At 56.8% G+C, this 15,205-nt stretch overlaps 1 protein-coding gene across 1 annotated transcript in view; it reads left to right on the forward strand.

The window, feature by feature from the left end:
* Positions 1 to 15,205, forward strand: part of LOC140458710 (POU domain, class 2, transcription factor 2-like) — a 74,503-nt gene that overhangs the window by 13,990 nt on the left and 45,308 nt on the right. The window contains exons 4-5 of the mRNA XM_072553373.1: positions 10,424 to 10,541; positions 12,857 to 12,948. Coding sequence (XP_072409474.1) covers positions 10,424 to 10,541; positions 12,857 to 12,948 — 210 coding nt within the window. The remainder of the gene's footprint in view (positions 1 to 10,423; positions 10,542 to 12,856; positions 12,949 to 15,205) is intronic.

The raw sequence follows: 15,205 nt of genomic DNA on the forward strand, positions 1-15,205 counted from the left end.
CCTCCCACACTCTTTCCCTCCTACACTCACTGGTTCCCACAGTGTCTCTCACTATCTCCTCCACTCAATCACACCCAGACTCTCTCCCACTTACACTCACATTCTCACCATCTCTCTCTCTCTCTCCCTCTCTCTCTCTCTCTCTCTCTCTCGCTGCCTCTCTCTCACAGCCTCATTCACTCCCACGGTCACTCTATCTCACACACGCCATCTCCCTCACTCGCTACTTCCCAAATTCTGACCCTCACTCTCTCCATCAGAATCCCTCTGTCCCACAGTCACTGTCTCTCAAGCTCCATCCCGGCCACACTCTGTCTCCTACGCTCAATTTCACTGATACCGTCTCCCTCCAACACTCTCTCATAGAATCCCTCCATTTGAGGGAGAGGCCATTCAGCCCCTCAAGTATATACCTTCCCTCTGAACAGCATCCCACTCATACCCAGGCCCCTACCCTCTCCCTGTGACCCTGCATTGCCCATGGCCAATCCACCCGAACCCACAGATCTTCGGAGCACCCGGAGGAAACCCACGCAGAGACGAGGAGAATGTGCAAACTCCACCAGACAGTCAGACAGCTATAGAGATGGACAGCACAGAAACAGACCCTTCAGTCCAACCCGTCCATGCTGACCAGATATCCCAACCCAATCTAGTCCCACCTGCCAGCACCCGGCCCATATCCCTCCAAACCCTTCCTATTCATATACCCATCCAAATGCCTCTTAAATGTTGTAATTGTACCATCCTCCACCACATCCTCTGGCAGCTCATTCCATACACGTCCCACCCTCTGGGTGAAAAAGTTGCCCCTTAGGTCTCTTTTATATCTTTCCCCTCTCACCCTAAACCTATGCCCTCTAGTTCTGGACTCCCCCACCCCAGGGAAAAGACTTTGTCTCTTTACCCTATCCATGCCCCTCATGATTTTATAAACCTCTATAAGGTCACCCCTCAGCCTCCGACGCTCCAGGGAAAACAGTCCCAGCCTGTTCAGCCTCTCCCTGTAGCTCAAACCCTCCAACCCTGGCAACACCCTTGTAAATCTTTTCTGAACCCTTTCAAGTTTCACAACATCTTTCCGATAGGAAGGAGACCAGAATTGCACGCAATATTCCAACAGTGGCCTAACCAATGTCCTGTACAGCCACAACATGATCTCCCAACTCCTGTACTCAATACTCTGACCAATAAAGGAAAGCATACCAAACGCCTTCTTCACTATCCTATCTACCTGCGACTCCACTTTCAAGGAGCTATGAACCTGCACTCCAAGGTCTCTTTGTTCAGCAACACTCCCGAGGACCTTAACATTAAGTGTATAAGTCCTGCTAAGATTTGCTTTCCCAAAATGCAGCACCTCACATTTACCTGAATTAAACTCCATCTGCCATTTCTCTGCCCATTGGCCCATCTGGTCCAGATCCTGTTGTACTCTGAGGTAACCCTCTTCGCTGTCCACTACACCTCCAATTTTGGTGTCATCTGCAAACTTACTAACTGTACCTCTTATGCTCGCATCCAAATCATTTATGTAGATAAGGTAAATATATAAAGTCTTTTCCCTGGGGTGGGGGAGTCCAGAACTAGAGGGGCATAGGTTTAGGGTGAGAGGGGAAAGATATAAAAGAGACCTAAGGGGCAACTTTTTCACCCAGAGGGTGGTACGTGTATGGAATGAGCTGCCAGAGGAAGTGGTGGAGGCTGGTACAGAGGGCACAGCACCAATCCTTGTGACACTCCACTGGTCACAGGCCTCCAGTCTGAAAATCAACCCTCCACCACCACCCTCTGTCTTCGACCTTTGAGCCATTTCTGTATCCAAATGGCGGGTTCTCCCTGTATTCCATGAGATCTAACCTTGCTAACCAGTCTCCCGTGGGGAACCTTGTCGAACGCCTTATTGAAGTCCATGTAGATCATATCTACTGCTCTGCCCTCTTCAATCCTCTTTGTTACTTCTTCAAAAAACTCCATCAAGATTGTGAGACATGATTTCCCACGCACAAAGCCATGTTGACTATCCCGAATCAGTCCTTGCCTTTCCAAATACATGTGCATCCTGTCCCTCAGGATTCCCTCCAACAACTTGCCCACCACCGAGGTCAGGCTTACCTGACCTGCACATCTTTGGAGTGTGGGAGGAAACCGGAGCACCCGGAGGAAACCCACGCAGACACGGGGAGAACGTGCAAACTCCACACAGAGAGTCGCCTGAGGCGGGAATTGAACTCTGGTGCTGTGAGGCAGCAGTGCTAACCACTGTCCATCGTGCTGCCAATGATTGCCTCGTTCGTGCCCAATACCATCAAAATTGGCCTTTCTCCAATTTCGAACAGAAACTTCTAGATCTGCTCTATCCTTTGGTGTCGCTGTTATAAAACTAATAGAATTATAGGCACTTTTACTCATCAATAGGAGTCATTTAAACCTGGGATTGAACCCGAACCTGTGATGCTGTGAGATCGTGGGATTAACCACCGAGTCATCAATTCACACACTCACCTACACACTTTCCCACACTCACTCCCTCCCACACTCACCCCCTCACACACTCACCCCCTCACACACTCACTCCCTCACACACTCACTCCATCCCACACTCACCCCCTCACACACTCACTCCCTCACACACTCACTCCATCCCACACACACTCCCTCCCACACTCACTCCCTCCCACACACACTCTCTCACACACTCACCCTCTCTCCCACACTCACTCCATCCCACACTCACTCCCTCCCACAGTCACTCCCTCCCACACTCACTCCCTCCCACACACACACTCTCCCACACTCACCCCCTCCCACACTCACCCCCTCGCACACTCACCCTCTCTCCCACACACACTCCCTCCCACACTCACTCCCTCCCACACTCACTCCCTCCCACACTCACTCCCTCCCACACACACTCTCTCACACACTCACCCCCTCGCACACTTACTCCCTCCCACAGTCACTCCCTCCCACACTCACTCCCTCCCACACTCACCCCCTCCCACACACACTCTCTCCCACACTCACCCTCCCTCCCACACACACTCTCTCACACACTCACTCCCTCCCACACTCACCCCCTCCCACACTCACCCCCTCCCACACTCACTCCCTCCCACAGTCACTCCCTCCCACACTCACCCCCTCCCACACACACTCTCTCCCACACACACCCTCTCTCACACACTCGCTCCCTCCCACAGTCACTCCCTCCCACACTCACTCCCTCCCACAGTCACTCCCTCCCACACACACTCCCTCCCACACTCACTCCCTCCCACACTCACCCCCTCCCACACACACTCTCTCCCACACACACCCTCTCTCACACACTCGCTCCCTCCCACAGTCACTCCCTCCCACACTCACTCCCTCCCACAGTCACTCCCTCCCACACTCACTCCCTCCAACAGTCACTCCCTCCCACACACACTCCCTCCCACACTCACTCCCTCCCACACTCACTCCCTCCCACACACACTCTCTCCCACACTCACCCTCTCTCCCACACACACTCCCTCCCACACTCACTCCCTCCCACACTCACTCCCTCCCACACACACTCCCTCCCACACTCACCCTCTCCCACACTCACCCTCTCCCACTCTCCCTCTCCCACACTCACTCCCTCCCACACTCACTCCCTCCCACACTCACTCCATCCCACAGTCACTCCCTCCCACACTTACCCCCTACTACACTCACTACCTCCCACACTCACTACCTCCCACACTCACTCCCTCCCACACGCACTCCCTCACACACTCACACTCTCCCACACACACTCTCTCACACACTCACTCCCTCCCACACTCACCCCCTCGCACACTCACTCCCTCCCAAACTCACTCCCTCCCACACTCACTCCCTCCCACACTCACCCTCTCCCACACTCACCCTCTCCCACTCTCCCTCTCCCACACTCACTCCCTCCCACACTCACCCCCTCCCACACTCACCCCCTCCAACACTCACCCCCTCCCACACTCACCCCCTCCCACACACACTCTCCCTCCCACACTCAACCCCTCGCACACTCACTCCCTCCCAAACTCACCCTCTCTCCCACACACACCCTCTCCCACACTCACTCCTTCACACACTCACTCCCTCCCACACTCACTCCCTCCCACACTCACCCTCTCCCACACTCACTCTCTCGCACACTCACTCCCTCCCACACTCACCCCCTCCCACACTCACTCCCTCCCACACTCACCCCCTCGCACACTCACTCCCACCCACACTCATTCCCACCCACACTCACTCTCTCCCACACTCACTCCCTCCCACATGCACTCCCTCTCAAACTCACTCCCTCCCACACTCACCCCTCCCACACTTACCCCCTCTCACACTCACCCCCTCCTACTCTCCCTCCCTCCCACACTCACCCTCTTCCACACTCACTCCCTCCCACACGCACTCCCTCTCAAACTCACTCCCTCCCACACTCACTCTCTCCTACACTCACCCCCCTCACACACTGACTCCCTACCACACTCACTCCCTCCCACACACACTCTCCCACACTCACCCAATCCCACATATGCCCCCCTCCCATACTCACTCCCTCCCACACTCACCCCCTCCCACAGACACTCTCTCCCATACTCACCCCTCTCACACTCACCCTATCCCACACTCACTCCTTCACACACTCACTCCCTCCCACAGTCACCCCCTCGCACACTCACCCTATCCCACACTCACTCCTTCACACACTCACTCCCTCCCACAGTCACCCCCTCGCACACTCACCCTATCCCACACTCACTCCTTCACACACTCACTCCCTCCCACAGTCACCCCCTCCCACACACACTCTCTCCCACACACACCCTCTCTCACACACTCACTCCCTCCCACAGTCACTCCCTCCCACACTCACTCCCTCCCACAGTCACTCCCTCCCACACACACTCCCTCCCACAGTTACTCCCTCCCACACTCACTCCCTCCCACACTCACTCCCTCCCACACACACTCCCTCCCACAGTCACTCCCTCCCACACTCACTCCCTCCCATACACACTCTCTCCCACACTCACCCTCTCTCCCACACACACTCCCTCCCACACTCACTCCCTCCGACACTCACTCCCTCCCACACACACTCTCTCCCACACTCACCCTCTCTCCCACACACACTCCCTCCCACACTCACTCCCTCCCACACTCACTCCCTCCCACAGTCACCCCCTCGCACACTCACCCTATCCCACACTCACTCCTTCACACACTCACTCCCTCCCACAGTCACCCCCTCCCACACACACTCTCTCCCACACACACCCTCTCTCACACACTCACTCCCTCCCACAGTCACTCCCTCCCACACTCACTCCCTCCCACAGTCACTCCCTCCCACACACACTCCCTCCCACAGTTACTCCCTCCCACACTCACTCCCTCCCACACTCACTCCCTCCCACACACACTCCCTCCCACAGTCACTCCCTCCCACACTCACTCCCTCCCATACACACTCTCTCCCACACTCACCCTCTCTCCCACACACACTCCCTCCCACACTCACTCCCTCCGACACTCACTCCCTCCCACACACACTCTCTCCCACACTCACCCTCTCTCCCACACACACTCCCTCCCACACTCACTCCCTCCCACACTCACTCCCTCCCACACTCACTCCCTCCCACACTCACTCCCTCCCACACTCACTCCATCCCACACTTACCCCCTCCTACACTCACTACCTCCCACACTCACTACCTCCCACACTCACTCCCTCCCACACGCACTCCCTCACACACTCACCCTCTCCCACACACACTCTCTCACACACTCACTCCCTCCCACACTCACCCCCTCGCACACTCACTCCCTCCCAAACTCACTCCCTCCCACACTCACTCCCTCCCACACTCACCCTCTCCCACACTCACCCTCTCCCACTCTCCCTCTCCCACACTCACTCCCTCCCACACTCACCCCCTCCCACACTCACCCCCTCCCACACACACTCTCCCTCCCACACTCACCCCCTCGCACACTCACTCCCTCCCAAACTCACCCTCTCTCCCACACACACCCTCTCCCACACTCACTCCTTCACACACTCACTCCCTCCCACACTCACTCCCTCCCACACTCACCCCCTCCTACTCTCCCTCCCTCCCACACTCACCCTCTTCCACACTCACTCCCTCCCACACGCACTCCCTCTCAAACTCACTCCCTCCCACACTCACTCTCTCCTACACTCACCCCCTCACACACTGACTCCCTACCACACTCACTCCCTCCCACACACACTCTCCCACACTCACCCAATCCCACATATGCCCCCCTCCCATACTCACTCCCTCCCACACTCACTCCCTCCCACACTCACCCCCTCCCACACTCACCCCCCTCCCACACTCACCCCCTCACACACTCACCCCCTCCCACACTCACCCCCTCCTACACTCACTACCTCCCACACTCACTACCTTTCACACTCACTCCCTCCCACACGCACTCCCTCCCACACTCACCCTCTCCCACACTCACCCTCTCCCACTCTCCCTCTCCCACACTCACTACCTCCCACACTCACTCCCTCCCACACTCACCCTCTCCCACACTCACTCCCTCCCACACTCACCCCCTCACACACTCACCCCCTCCAACACTCATCCCCTCCTACACTCACTACCTCCCACACTCACCCCTCCCACACTTACCCCCTCACACACTCACCCCCTCCCACACTCACCCCCTCCCACACTCACTCCCTCCCACACTCACCCCCTCCCACACTCACTCCCTCCCACACTCACTACCTCCCACACTCACTACCTCCCACACTCACTCCCTCCCACACTCACCCTCTCCCACACTCACTCCCTCACACACTCACCCCCTCCCACACTCACTACCTCCCACACTCACCCCTCCCACACTTACCCCCTCACACACTCACCCCCTCCCACACTCACCCCCTCCCACACTCACTCCCTCCCACACTCACTCCCTCCCAAACTCACCCTCTCTCCCACACACACCCTCTCCCACACTCACTCCTTCACACACTCACTCCCTCCCACACTCACTCCCTCCCACACTCACCCTCTCCCACACTCACTCTCTCCCACACTCACTCCCACCCACACCCACCCTCTCCCACACTCACCCCTCCCACACTCACCCTCTCCTACACTCACTACCTCCCACACTCAGCCCCTCCCACACTCACCCCTCCCACACTTACCCCCTCCCACACTCACTCCCTCCCACACTCACCCCCTCCCACACTCACCCCCTCACACACTCACCCCCTCCCACACTCACCCCCTCCTACACTCACTACCTCCCACACTCACTACCTTTCACACTCACTCCCTCCCACACGCACTCCCTCCCACACTCACCCTCTCCCACACTCACCCTCTCCCACTCTCCCTCTCCCACACTCACTACCTCCCACACTCACTCCCTCCCACACTCACCCTCTCCCACACTCACTCCCTCCCACACTCACCCCCTCACACACTCACCCCCTCCAACACTCATCCCCTCCTACACTCACTACCTCCCACACTCACCCCTCCCACACTTACCCCCTCACACACTCACCCCCTCCCACACTCACCCCCTCCCACACTCACTACCTCCCACACTCACCCCTCCCACACTTACCCCCTCACACACTCACCCCCTCCCACACTCACCCCCCCCACACTCACTCCCTCCCACACTCACCCCCTCCCACACTCACTCCCTCCCACACTCACTACCTCCCACACTCACTACCTCCCACACTCACTCCCTCCCACACTCACCCTCTCCCACACTCACTCCCTCCCACACTCACCCCCTCACACACTCACCCCCTCCAACACTCATCCCCTCCTACACTCACTACCTCCCACACTCACCCCTCCCACACTTACCCCCTCCCACACTCACTCCCTCCCACACTCACCCTCTCCCACACTCACCCTCTCCCACTCTCCCTCTCCCACACTCACTCCCTCCCACACACACTCTCCCTCGCACACTCACTCCCTCCCAAACTCACCCTCTCTCCCACACACACCCTCTCCCACACTCACTCCTTCACACACTCACTCCCTCCCACACTCACTCCCTCCCACACTCACCCTCTCCCACACTCACTCTCTCCCACACTCACTCCCACCCACACTCACCCCCTCCCACACTCACTCCCTCCCACACTCACCCCCTCGCACACTCACTCCCACCCACACTCACTCCCACCCACACTCACTCTCTCCCACACTCACTCCCACCCACACTCACCCCCTCCCACACTCACTCCCTCCCACACTCACCCCCTCGCACACTCACTCCCACCCACACTCACTCCCACCCACACTCACTCCCTCCCACATGCACTCCCTCCCACACTTACCCCCTCCCACACTCACCCCCTCCTACACTCACTACCTCCCACACTCACTCCCTCCCACACTCACTCCCTCCCACACTTACCCCCTCCCACACTCACTCCCTCCCACACTCACCCCCTCCCACACTCACTCTCTCCAACACTCACCCTCTCCCACACTCACCCCCTCCCACACTCACTCCCTCCCACACTTACCCCCTCCCACACTCACTCTCTCCAACACTCACTCCCTTGCACACTGACTCCCTCCCACACTCACTCTCTCCCACACTCACTCTCCTCAACATTCACCCTCTCCCACACTCACTACCTCCCACACTTACTCCCTCCCACACTTCCTCTCTCCCACACTCAATCCCTACCACACAGTCTCTGTCACACACTCACTCCCTCCCACACACCCCTCCCACACTCACCCTCTCCCACACTCACCCTCTCCCACATTTCCTCTCTCCCACACTCCCTCCCTCCCACGCTCAGCCTCTTGCACACTCACCCTCTCCCACACTCACCCTCTCCCACACTCACTCCCTCCCACACTCACACCCTCCCACACTCACCCCCTCCAAAGCTCTCCCTCTTGCGCACTCACTCCCTCCCACACTCACCCCTTTCCACACTCTCTCCCTGCCAGACTCACTCCATCACACTCACTCCCTCCCACACTCGTCCTCTCCCACACTTACCCTCTCCCACACTCACTCCTTCCCACACTCACCCCTTCCCACACTCACTCTCTCCCACAATCACTCCCTCACACTCGCCCTCCCACACTCACCCACTCACACTCACACCTAGTCACACATGCTCCCACGCTCACACTCACTCATGCTCACACTTGGTGAGAGTCACATTTAGTCACATTCATTCTTGTACACCCCAACTTTGTCATACCCATTTCGTGCACCTGTGCTCACACTCAATCCTACTCACTCTCACGCTCATGTGCTTACACTTGCTCACTCCCATGCTCACACTCACTCACACTCGCTCCCACGCTCACACTCACTCACACTCACTCCCATGTTCACACCCAGTCACACTCACTCCCATGCTCACACTCACTCACACTCACTCCCATGCTCAAACCTGGTCACACTCGCTCCCACACTCACACTTGCTCACACTCAGTCCCATGCTTAAACTTGGTCACACTCACTCCCACGCTCACACTTGCTCACATCACTCCCACGCTCAATCCCGGTCACACTCATTCCCATGCTCACACCCACTCACACTCACTTCCATGCTCAAACCCGGTCACACTCATTCCCACGCTCACACTCGCTCACACTCACTCCCACGCTCAAACCCGGTCACACTCACTCCCACACTCACACTCGCTCACATCACTCCCACGCTCAAACCTGGTCACACTCATTCCCACGCTCACACTCGCTCACACTCACTCCCAATCTCACCCTTGCTCACACTCAGTCACCCTCGCTCCCATGCTTGCAGAGTCACTCGGTCATGCTCACATTCGGTCACACTCACTCCCACTCTCACACTTGCTCACACTCAGTCACCCTCACTCCCATGCTTGCAGAGTCACTCGGTCATGCTCACACTCACTCCCAAGCTCACACTCGCTCACCCTCACTCCCATGCTCAAACCCGCTCACACTCGCTCCCACGCTCACACTTGCATGCAGACACACACATGGACACAAACCCATCCTCCATCACGCCTGTACTGCTCTGAGTGCCAACGCAGTGTCACACTCACTTGTTCAGTCTGTCTCTCACACCCAGAGACTTTCACTACCTATTGCACACTTGTGCCCCTCGAAAATGGTCAGAGGCACAGGCTGAATGGTCGGCCGATCAGACACAGTCCCTCACAGGCAGAGTCGTCCCTGCCATGGATCTGTCCCACTTGGCGCTGGTACAGTCTGGCAGTGTGCCCTCAGCCAACAGGCCGGGCCAAGGTCAACACAGACGCTCGGAGCTTTTCCACGCCCAGGCTGGGCTCCGCAGTGCCCAGTCCTGGGACAGTGTACCTGCCTCATTCCCCATTAACAGGCCGCTCTCTACCTTCAGGACCTTCAGCAGTTACTCCAGCTCCAGCAGTTGGTACTGCTCCCTGGGCATCACCTTGCTGCCAATCTCCAGGCACCTGCACAGTTCCTCCTGCCACAGGCACAGCAAGGACAGCAAGGTAGGTGTCAGTCAGCTGGCATACACCGACCGGGTACACCTCAGGCAGGTACACCCCTTCAACCCCCCCCCCCCCCAGACCCAGAAAATACCGAGGGGAAAACTACATCACCACCAGATCCAGCCCCGTGCTGTCCCTGTCCCTGGGAGGGGACGGTGTAGAGGGAGCTTTACTCTGTATCTAACCCCGTGCTGTCCCTGTCCCTGGGAGTGTTTGATGGGGGACAGTGTAGAGGGAGCTTTACTCTGTATCTAACCCCGTGCTGTCCCTGTCCCTGGGAGGGGAGAGTGTAGAGGAGGCTTTACTCTGTATCTAACCCCGTGCTGTCCCTGTCCTGGGAGTGTTTGATGGTGGGGACAGTGTAGAGGAAGCTTTAATCTGTATCTAACCTTGTGCTGTCCCTGTCCCTGGGGGTGTTTCATGGGGGACAGTGTAGAGAGAGCTTTACTCTGTATCTAACCCCGTGCTGTCCCTGTCCTGGGAGTGTTTGATGGGGGACAGTGTAGAGGGATCTTTACTCTGTATCTAACCCCGTGCTGTCCCTGTCCTGGGAGTGTTTGATGGGGGGACTGTGTAGAGGGAGCTTTACTTTGTATCTAACCCCGTGCTGTCCCTGTCCCTGGGAGTGTTTGATGGGGTGACACTGTAGAGAGAGCTTTACTCTGTATCTAACCCTGTGCTATCCCTGTCCTGGGAGTGCTTGATGGGGGGACAGTGTAGAGGAAGCTTTACTCTGTATCTAACCCCATGCTGTCCCAGTCCCTGGGAGTGTTTGATGGGGGGACAGTGTAGAGGGATCTTTACCCTGTCTCTAACCCCGTGCTGTCCCTGTTGTGGGGAGTGTTTGATGGGGGACAGTGTAGAGGGATCTTTACCCTGTCTCTAACCCTGTGCTGTCCCTGTCCTGGGGAGTGTTTGATGGGGGGGACAGTGTAGAGGGATCTTTACCCTGTCTCTATCCCCGTGGTGTCCCTGTCCTGGGGAGTGTTTGATGGGGGGACAGTGTAGAGGGAGCTTTACCCTGTCTCTAACCCCGTGCAGTCCCTGTCCTGGGGAGTGTTTGATGGGGGGACAGTGTAGAGGGATCTTTACCCTGTCTCTATCCCCGTGGTGTCCCTGTCCTGGGGAGTGTTTGATGGGGGGACAGTGGAGAGGGATCTTTACCCTGTCTCTATCCCCGTGGTGTCCCTGTCCTGGGGAGTGTTTGATGGGGGGACAGTGCAGAGGGAGCTTTACCCTGTCTCTATCCCCGTGGTGTCCCTGTCCTGGGGAGTGTTTGATGGGGGGACAGTGCAGAGGGAGCTTTACCCTGTCTCTAACCCCGTGCAGTCCCTGTCCTGGGGAGTGTTTGATGGGGGGACAGTGTAGAGGGATCTTTACCCTGTCTCTATCCCCGTGGTGTCCCTGTCCTGGGGAGTGTTTGATGGGGGGACAGTGTAGAGGGATCTTTACCCTGTCTCTATCCCCGTGGTGTCCCTGTCCTGGGGAGTGTTTGATGGGGGGACAGTGCAGAGGGAGCTTTACCCTGTCTCTAACCCCGTGCAGTCCCTGTCCTGGGGAGTGTTTGATGGGGGGGGACAGTGTCGAGGGATCTTTACCCTGTCTCTAACCCCGTGCTGTCCCTGTCCTGGGGAGTGTTTGATGGGGGGGAACAGTGTAGAGGGAGCTTTACTCTGTATCTAACCCCGTGCTGTCCCTGTCCCTGGGGAGTGTTTGATGGGGGGGACAGTGTAGAGGGAGCTTTACCCTGTCTCTAACCCCGTGCTGTCCCTGTCCTGGGAGTGTTTGATGGGGGGACAGTGTAGAGGGATCTTTACTCTGTATCTAACCCCGTGCTGTCCCTGTCCCGGGGAATGTTTGATGGGGGGACAGTGTAGAGGGATCTTTACTCTGTATCTAACCCCGTGCTGTCCCTGTCCCTGGGGAGTGTTTGATGGTGGGGACAGTGTAGAGGGATCTTTACTCTGTATCTAACCCCGTGCTGTCCCTGTCCCGGGGAATGTTTGATGGGGGGACAGTGTAGAGGGATCTTTACTCTGTATCTAACCCCGTGCTGTCCCTGTCCCGGGGAATGTTTGATGGGGGGACAGTGTAGAGGGATCTTTACTCTGTATCTAACCCCGTGCTGTCCCTGTCCCTGGGGAGTGTTTGATGGGGGGACAGTGTAGAGGGATCTTTACCCTGTATCTAACCCCGTGCTGTCCCTGTCCCTGGGGAGTGTTTGATGGGGGGGGACAGGTTACACTCGGAGCTGTGCTGTGCCTGTACCCTCGGTGTTGAGTTGGATTGACGTGGTGTCCTTCTCCCTGCTCTAGGTCTACTTTCGACACCAAATCTTTTACAGCTACCTCAGCAAAGCCAAGGGGGACTCCTGCAGGCCCAGCCGCGCCTCGGGCTTGCTGCACAGGTCAGTGTCCGATCACAGGCGTTGGGGTGGGGGGAGGGGGGGGGCCGCTGAGCTGGCACCGGGACGGAGCTGCTTCCCGGGACTCTCCTGACATGGAAGCTCTGACAGGAAGGTTCTCTTCAATCCCTGCAACAGTCTGCCTTGGAAACGCTGGAAAATGGTCAGTCAGTGGTTCGCCCTCCAGCGTGACCTGGTTTCCAGGTCTCCCCAACGGAGAGACCGGGCACGGTTTTCGGACCACGCCAAGTCAGCTCTCGTTTAGGATGGTCCCCCAACACTGGGAAAGTAGAAAGACCCTCCCATCCCCCACCAACGAACACCATGGAAAATGGCACACAGGAGAGAGAAGCATAAACAGAGGCTGGGAGAGGTTGAGCAAGACTTGCCCCGTCCCAAGCTAAATGGGACCCAAATGGGGGGGCTCCATGAGCCTGCAGTCTGCATTGACTGGCACTGGGGGTCAAGCAGGGAGGGCTGCAGACAAGGCCACAGAGCAACAGAACAAAGAGTGTGTGTGTGTGTAGGCACACTGTGTCCCTGTGTTAGTCTGCACTCACACTGTGTCCCTGTGTTAGTCTGCACTCACACTGTGTCCCTGTGTTAGTCTGCACTCACACTGTGTCCCTGTGTTAGTGTGCACTCACACTGTGTCCCTGTGTTAGTGTGTACTCACACTGTGTCCCTGTGTTAGTCTGCACTCACAGTGTGTCCCTGTGTTAGTCTGCACTCACAGTGTGTCCCTGTGTTAGTCTGCACTCACACTGTGTCCCTGTGTTAGTCTGCACTCACACTGTGTCCCTGTGTTAGTGTGCACTCACACTGTGTCCCTGTGTTAGTCTGCACTCACAGTGTGTCCCTGTGTTAGTCTGCACTCACACTGTGTCCCTGTGTTAGTGTGCACTCACACTGTGTCCCTGTGTTAGTCTGCACTCACACTGTGTCCCTGTGTTAGTGTGCACTCACACTGTGTCCCTGTGTTAGTCTGCACTCACACTGTGTCCCTGTGTTAGTGTGCACTCACACTGTGTCCCTGTGTTAGTCTGCACTCACACTGTGTCCCTGTGTTAGTCTGCACTCACACTGTGTCCCTGTGTTAGTGTGCACTCACACTGTGTCCCTGTGTTAGTCTGCACTCACACTGTGTCCCTGTGTTAGTCTGCACTCACACTGTGTCCCTGTGTTAGTGTGCACTCACACTGAGTCCCTGTGTTAGTGTGCACTCACACTGTGTCCCTGTGCTCGTCTGCACTCACACTGTGTCCCTGTGTTAGTGTGCACTCACACTGAGTCCCTGTGTTAGTGTGCACTCACACTGTGTCCCTGTGCTCGTCTGCACTCACACTGTGTCCCTGTGTTAGTCTGCACTCACACTGTGTCCCTGTGTTAGTGTGCACTCACACTGAGTCCCTGTGTTAGTGTGCACTCACACTGTGTCCCTGTGTTAGTGTGCACTCACACTGAGTCCCTGTGTTAGTGTGCACTCACACTGTGTCCCTGTGTTAGTCTGCACTCACACTGAGTCCCTGTGTTAGTGTGCACTCACACTGAGTCCCTGTGTTAGTCTGCACTCACACTGTGTCCCTGTGTTAGTGTGCACTCACACTGTGTCCCTGTGTTAGTGTGCACTCACACTGAGTCCCTGTGTTAGTCTGCACTCACACTGTGTCCCTGTGTTAGTGTGCACTCACACTGTGTCCCTGTGTTAGTGTGCACTCACACTGAGTCCCTGTGTTAGTGTGCACTCACACTGAGTCCCTGTGTTAGTGTGCACTCACACTGTGTCCCTGTGTTAGTGTGCACTCACACTGTGTCCCTGTGTTAGTGTGCACTCACACTGTGTCCCTGTGTTAGTCTGCACTCACAGTGTGTCCCTGTGTTAGTGTGCACTCACACTGAGTCCCTGTGTTAGTGTGCACTCACACTGTGTCCCTGTGTTAGTGTGCACTCACACTGTGTCCCTGTGTTAGTGTGCACTCACACTGTGTCCCTGTGTTAGTCTGCACTCACACTGTGTCCCTGTGTTAGTGTGCATTCACACTGTGTCCCTGTGTTAGTGTGCACTCACACTGTGTCCCTGTGTTAGTCTGCACTCACACTGTGTCCCTGTGTTAGTCTGCACTCACACTGTGTCCCTGTGCTCGTCTGCACTCACACTGTGTCCCTGTGTTAGTCTGCACTCACACTGTGTCCCTGTGCTCGTCTGCACTCACACTGTGTCCCTGTGTTAGTCTGCACTCACACTGTGTCCCTGTGTTAG

Source organism: Chiloscyllium punctatum, chromosome 34 (genome assembly GCF_047496795.1).
Source record: "Chiloscyllium punctatum isolate Juve2018m chromosome 34, sChiPun1.3, whole genome shotgun sequence".
NCBI classification, from domain to species: Eukaryota; Metazoa; Chordata; class Chondrichthyes; order Orectolobiformes; family Hemiscylliidae; genus Chiloscyllium; species Chiloscyllium punctatum.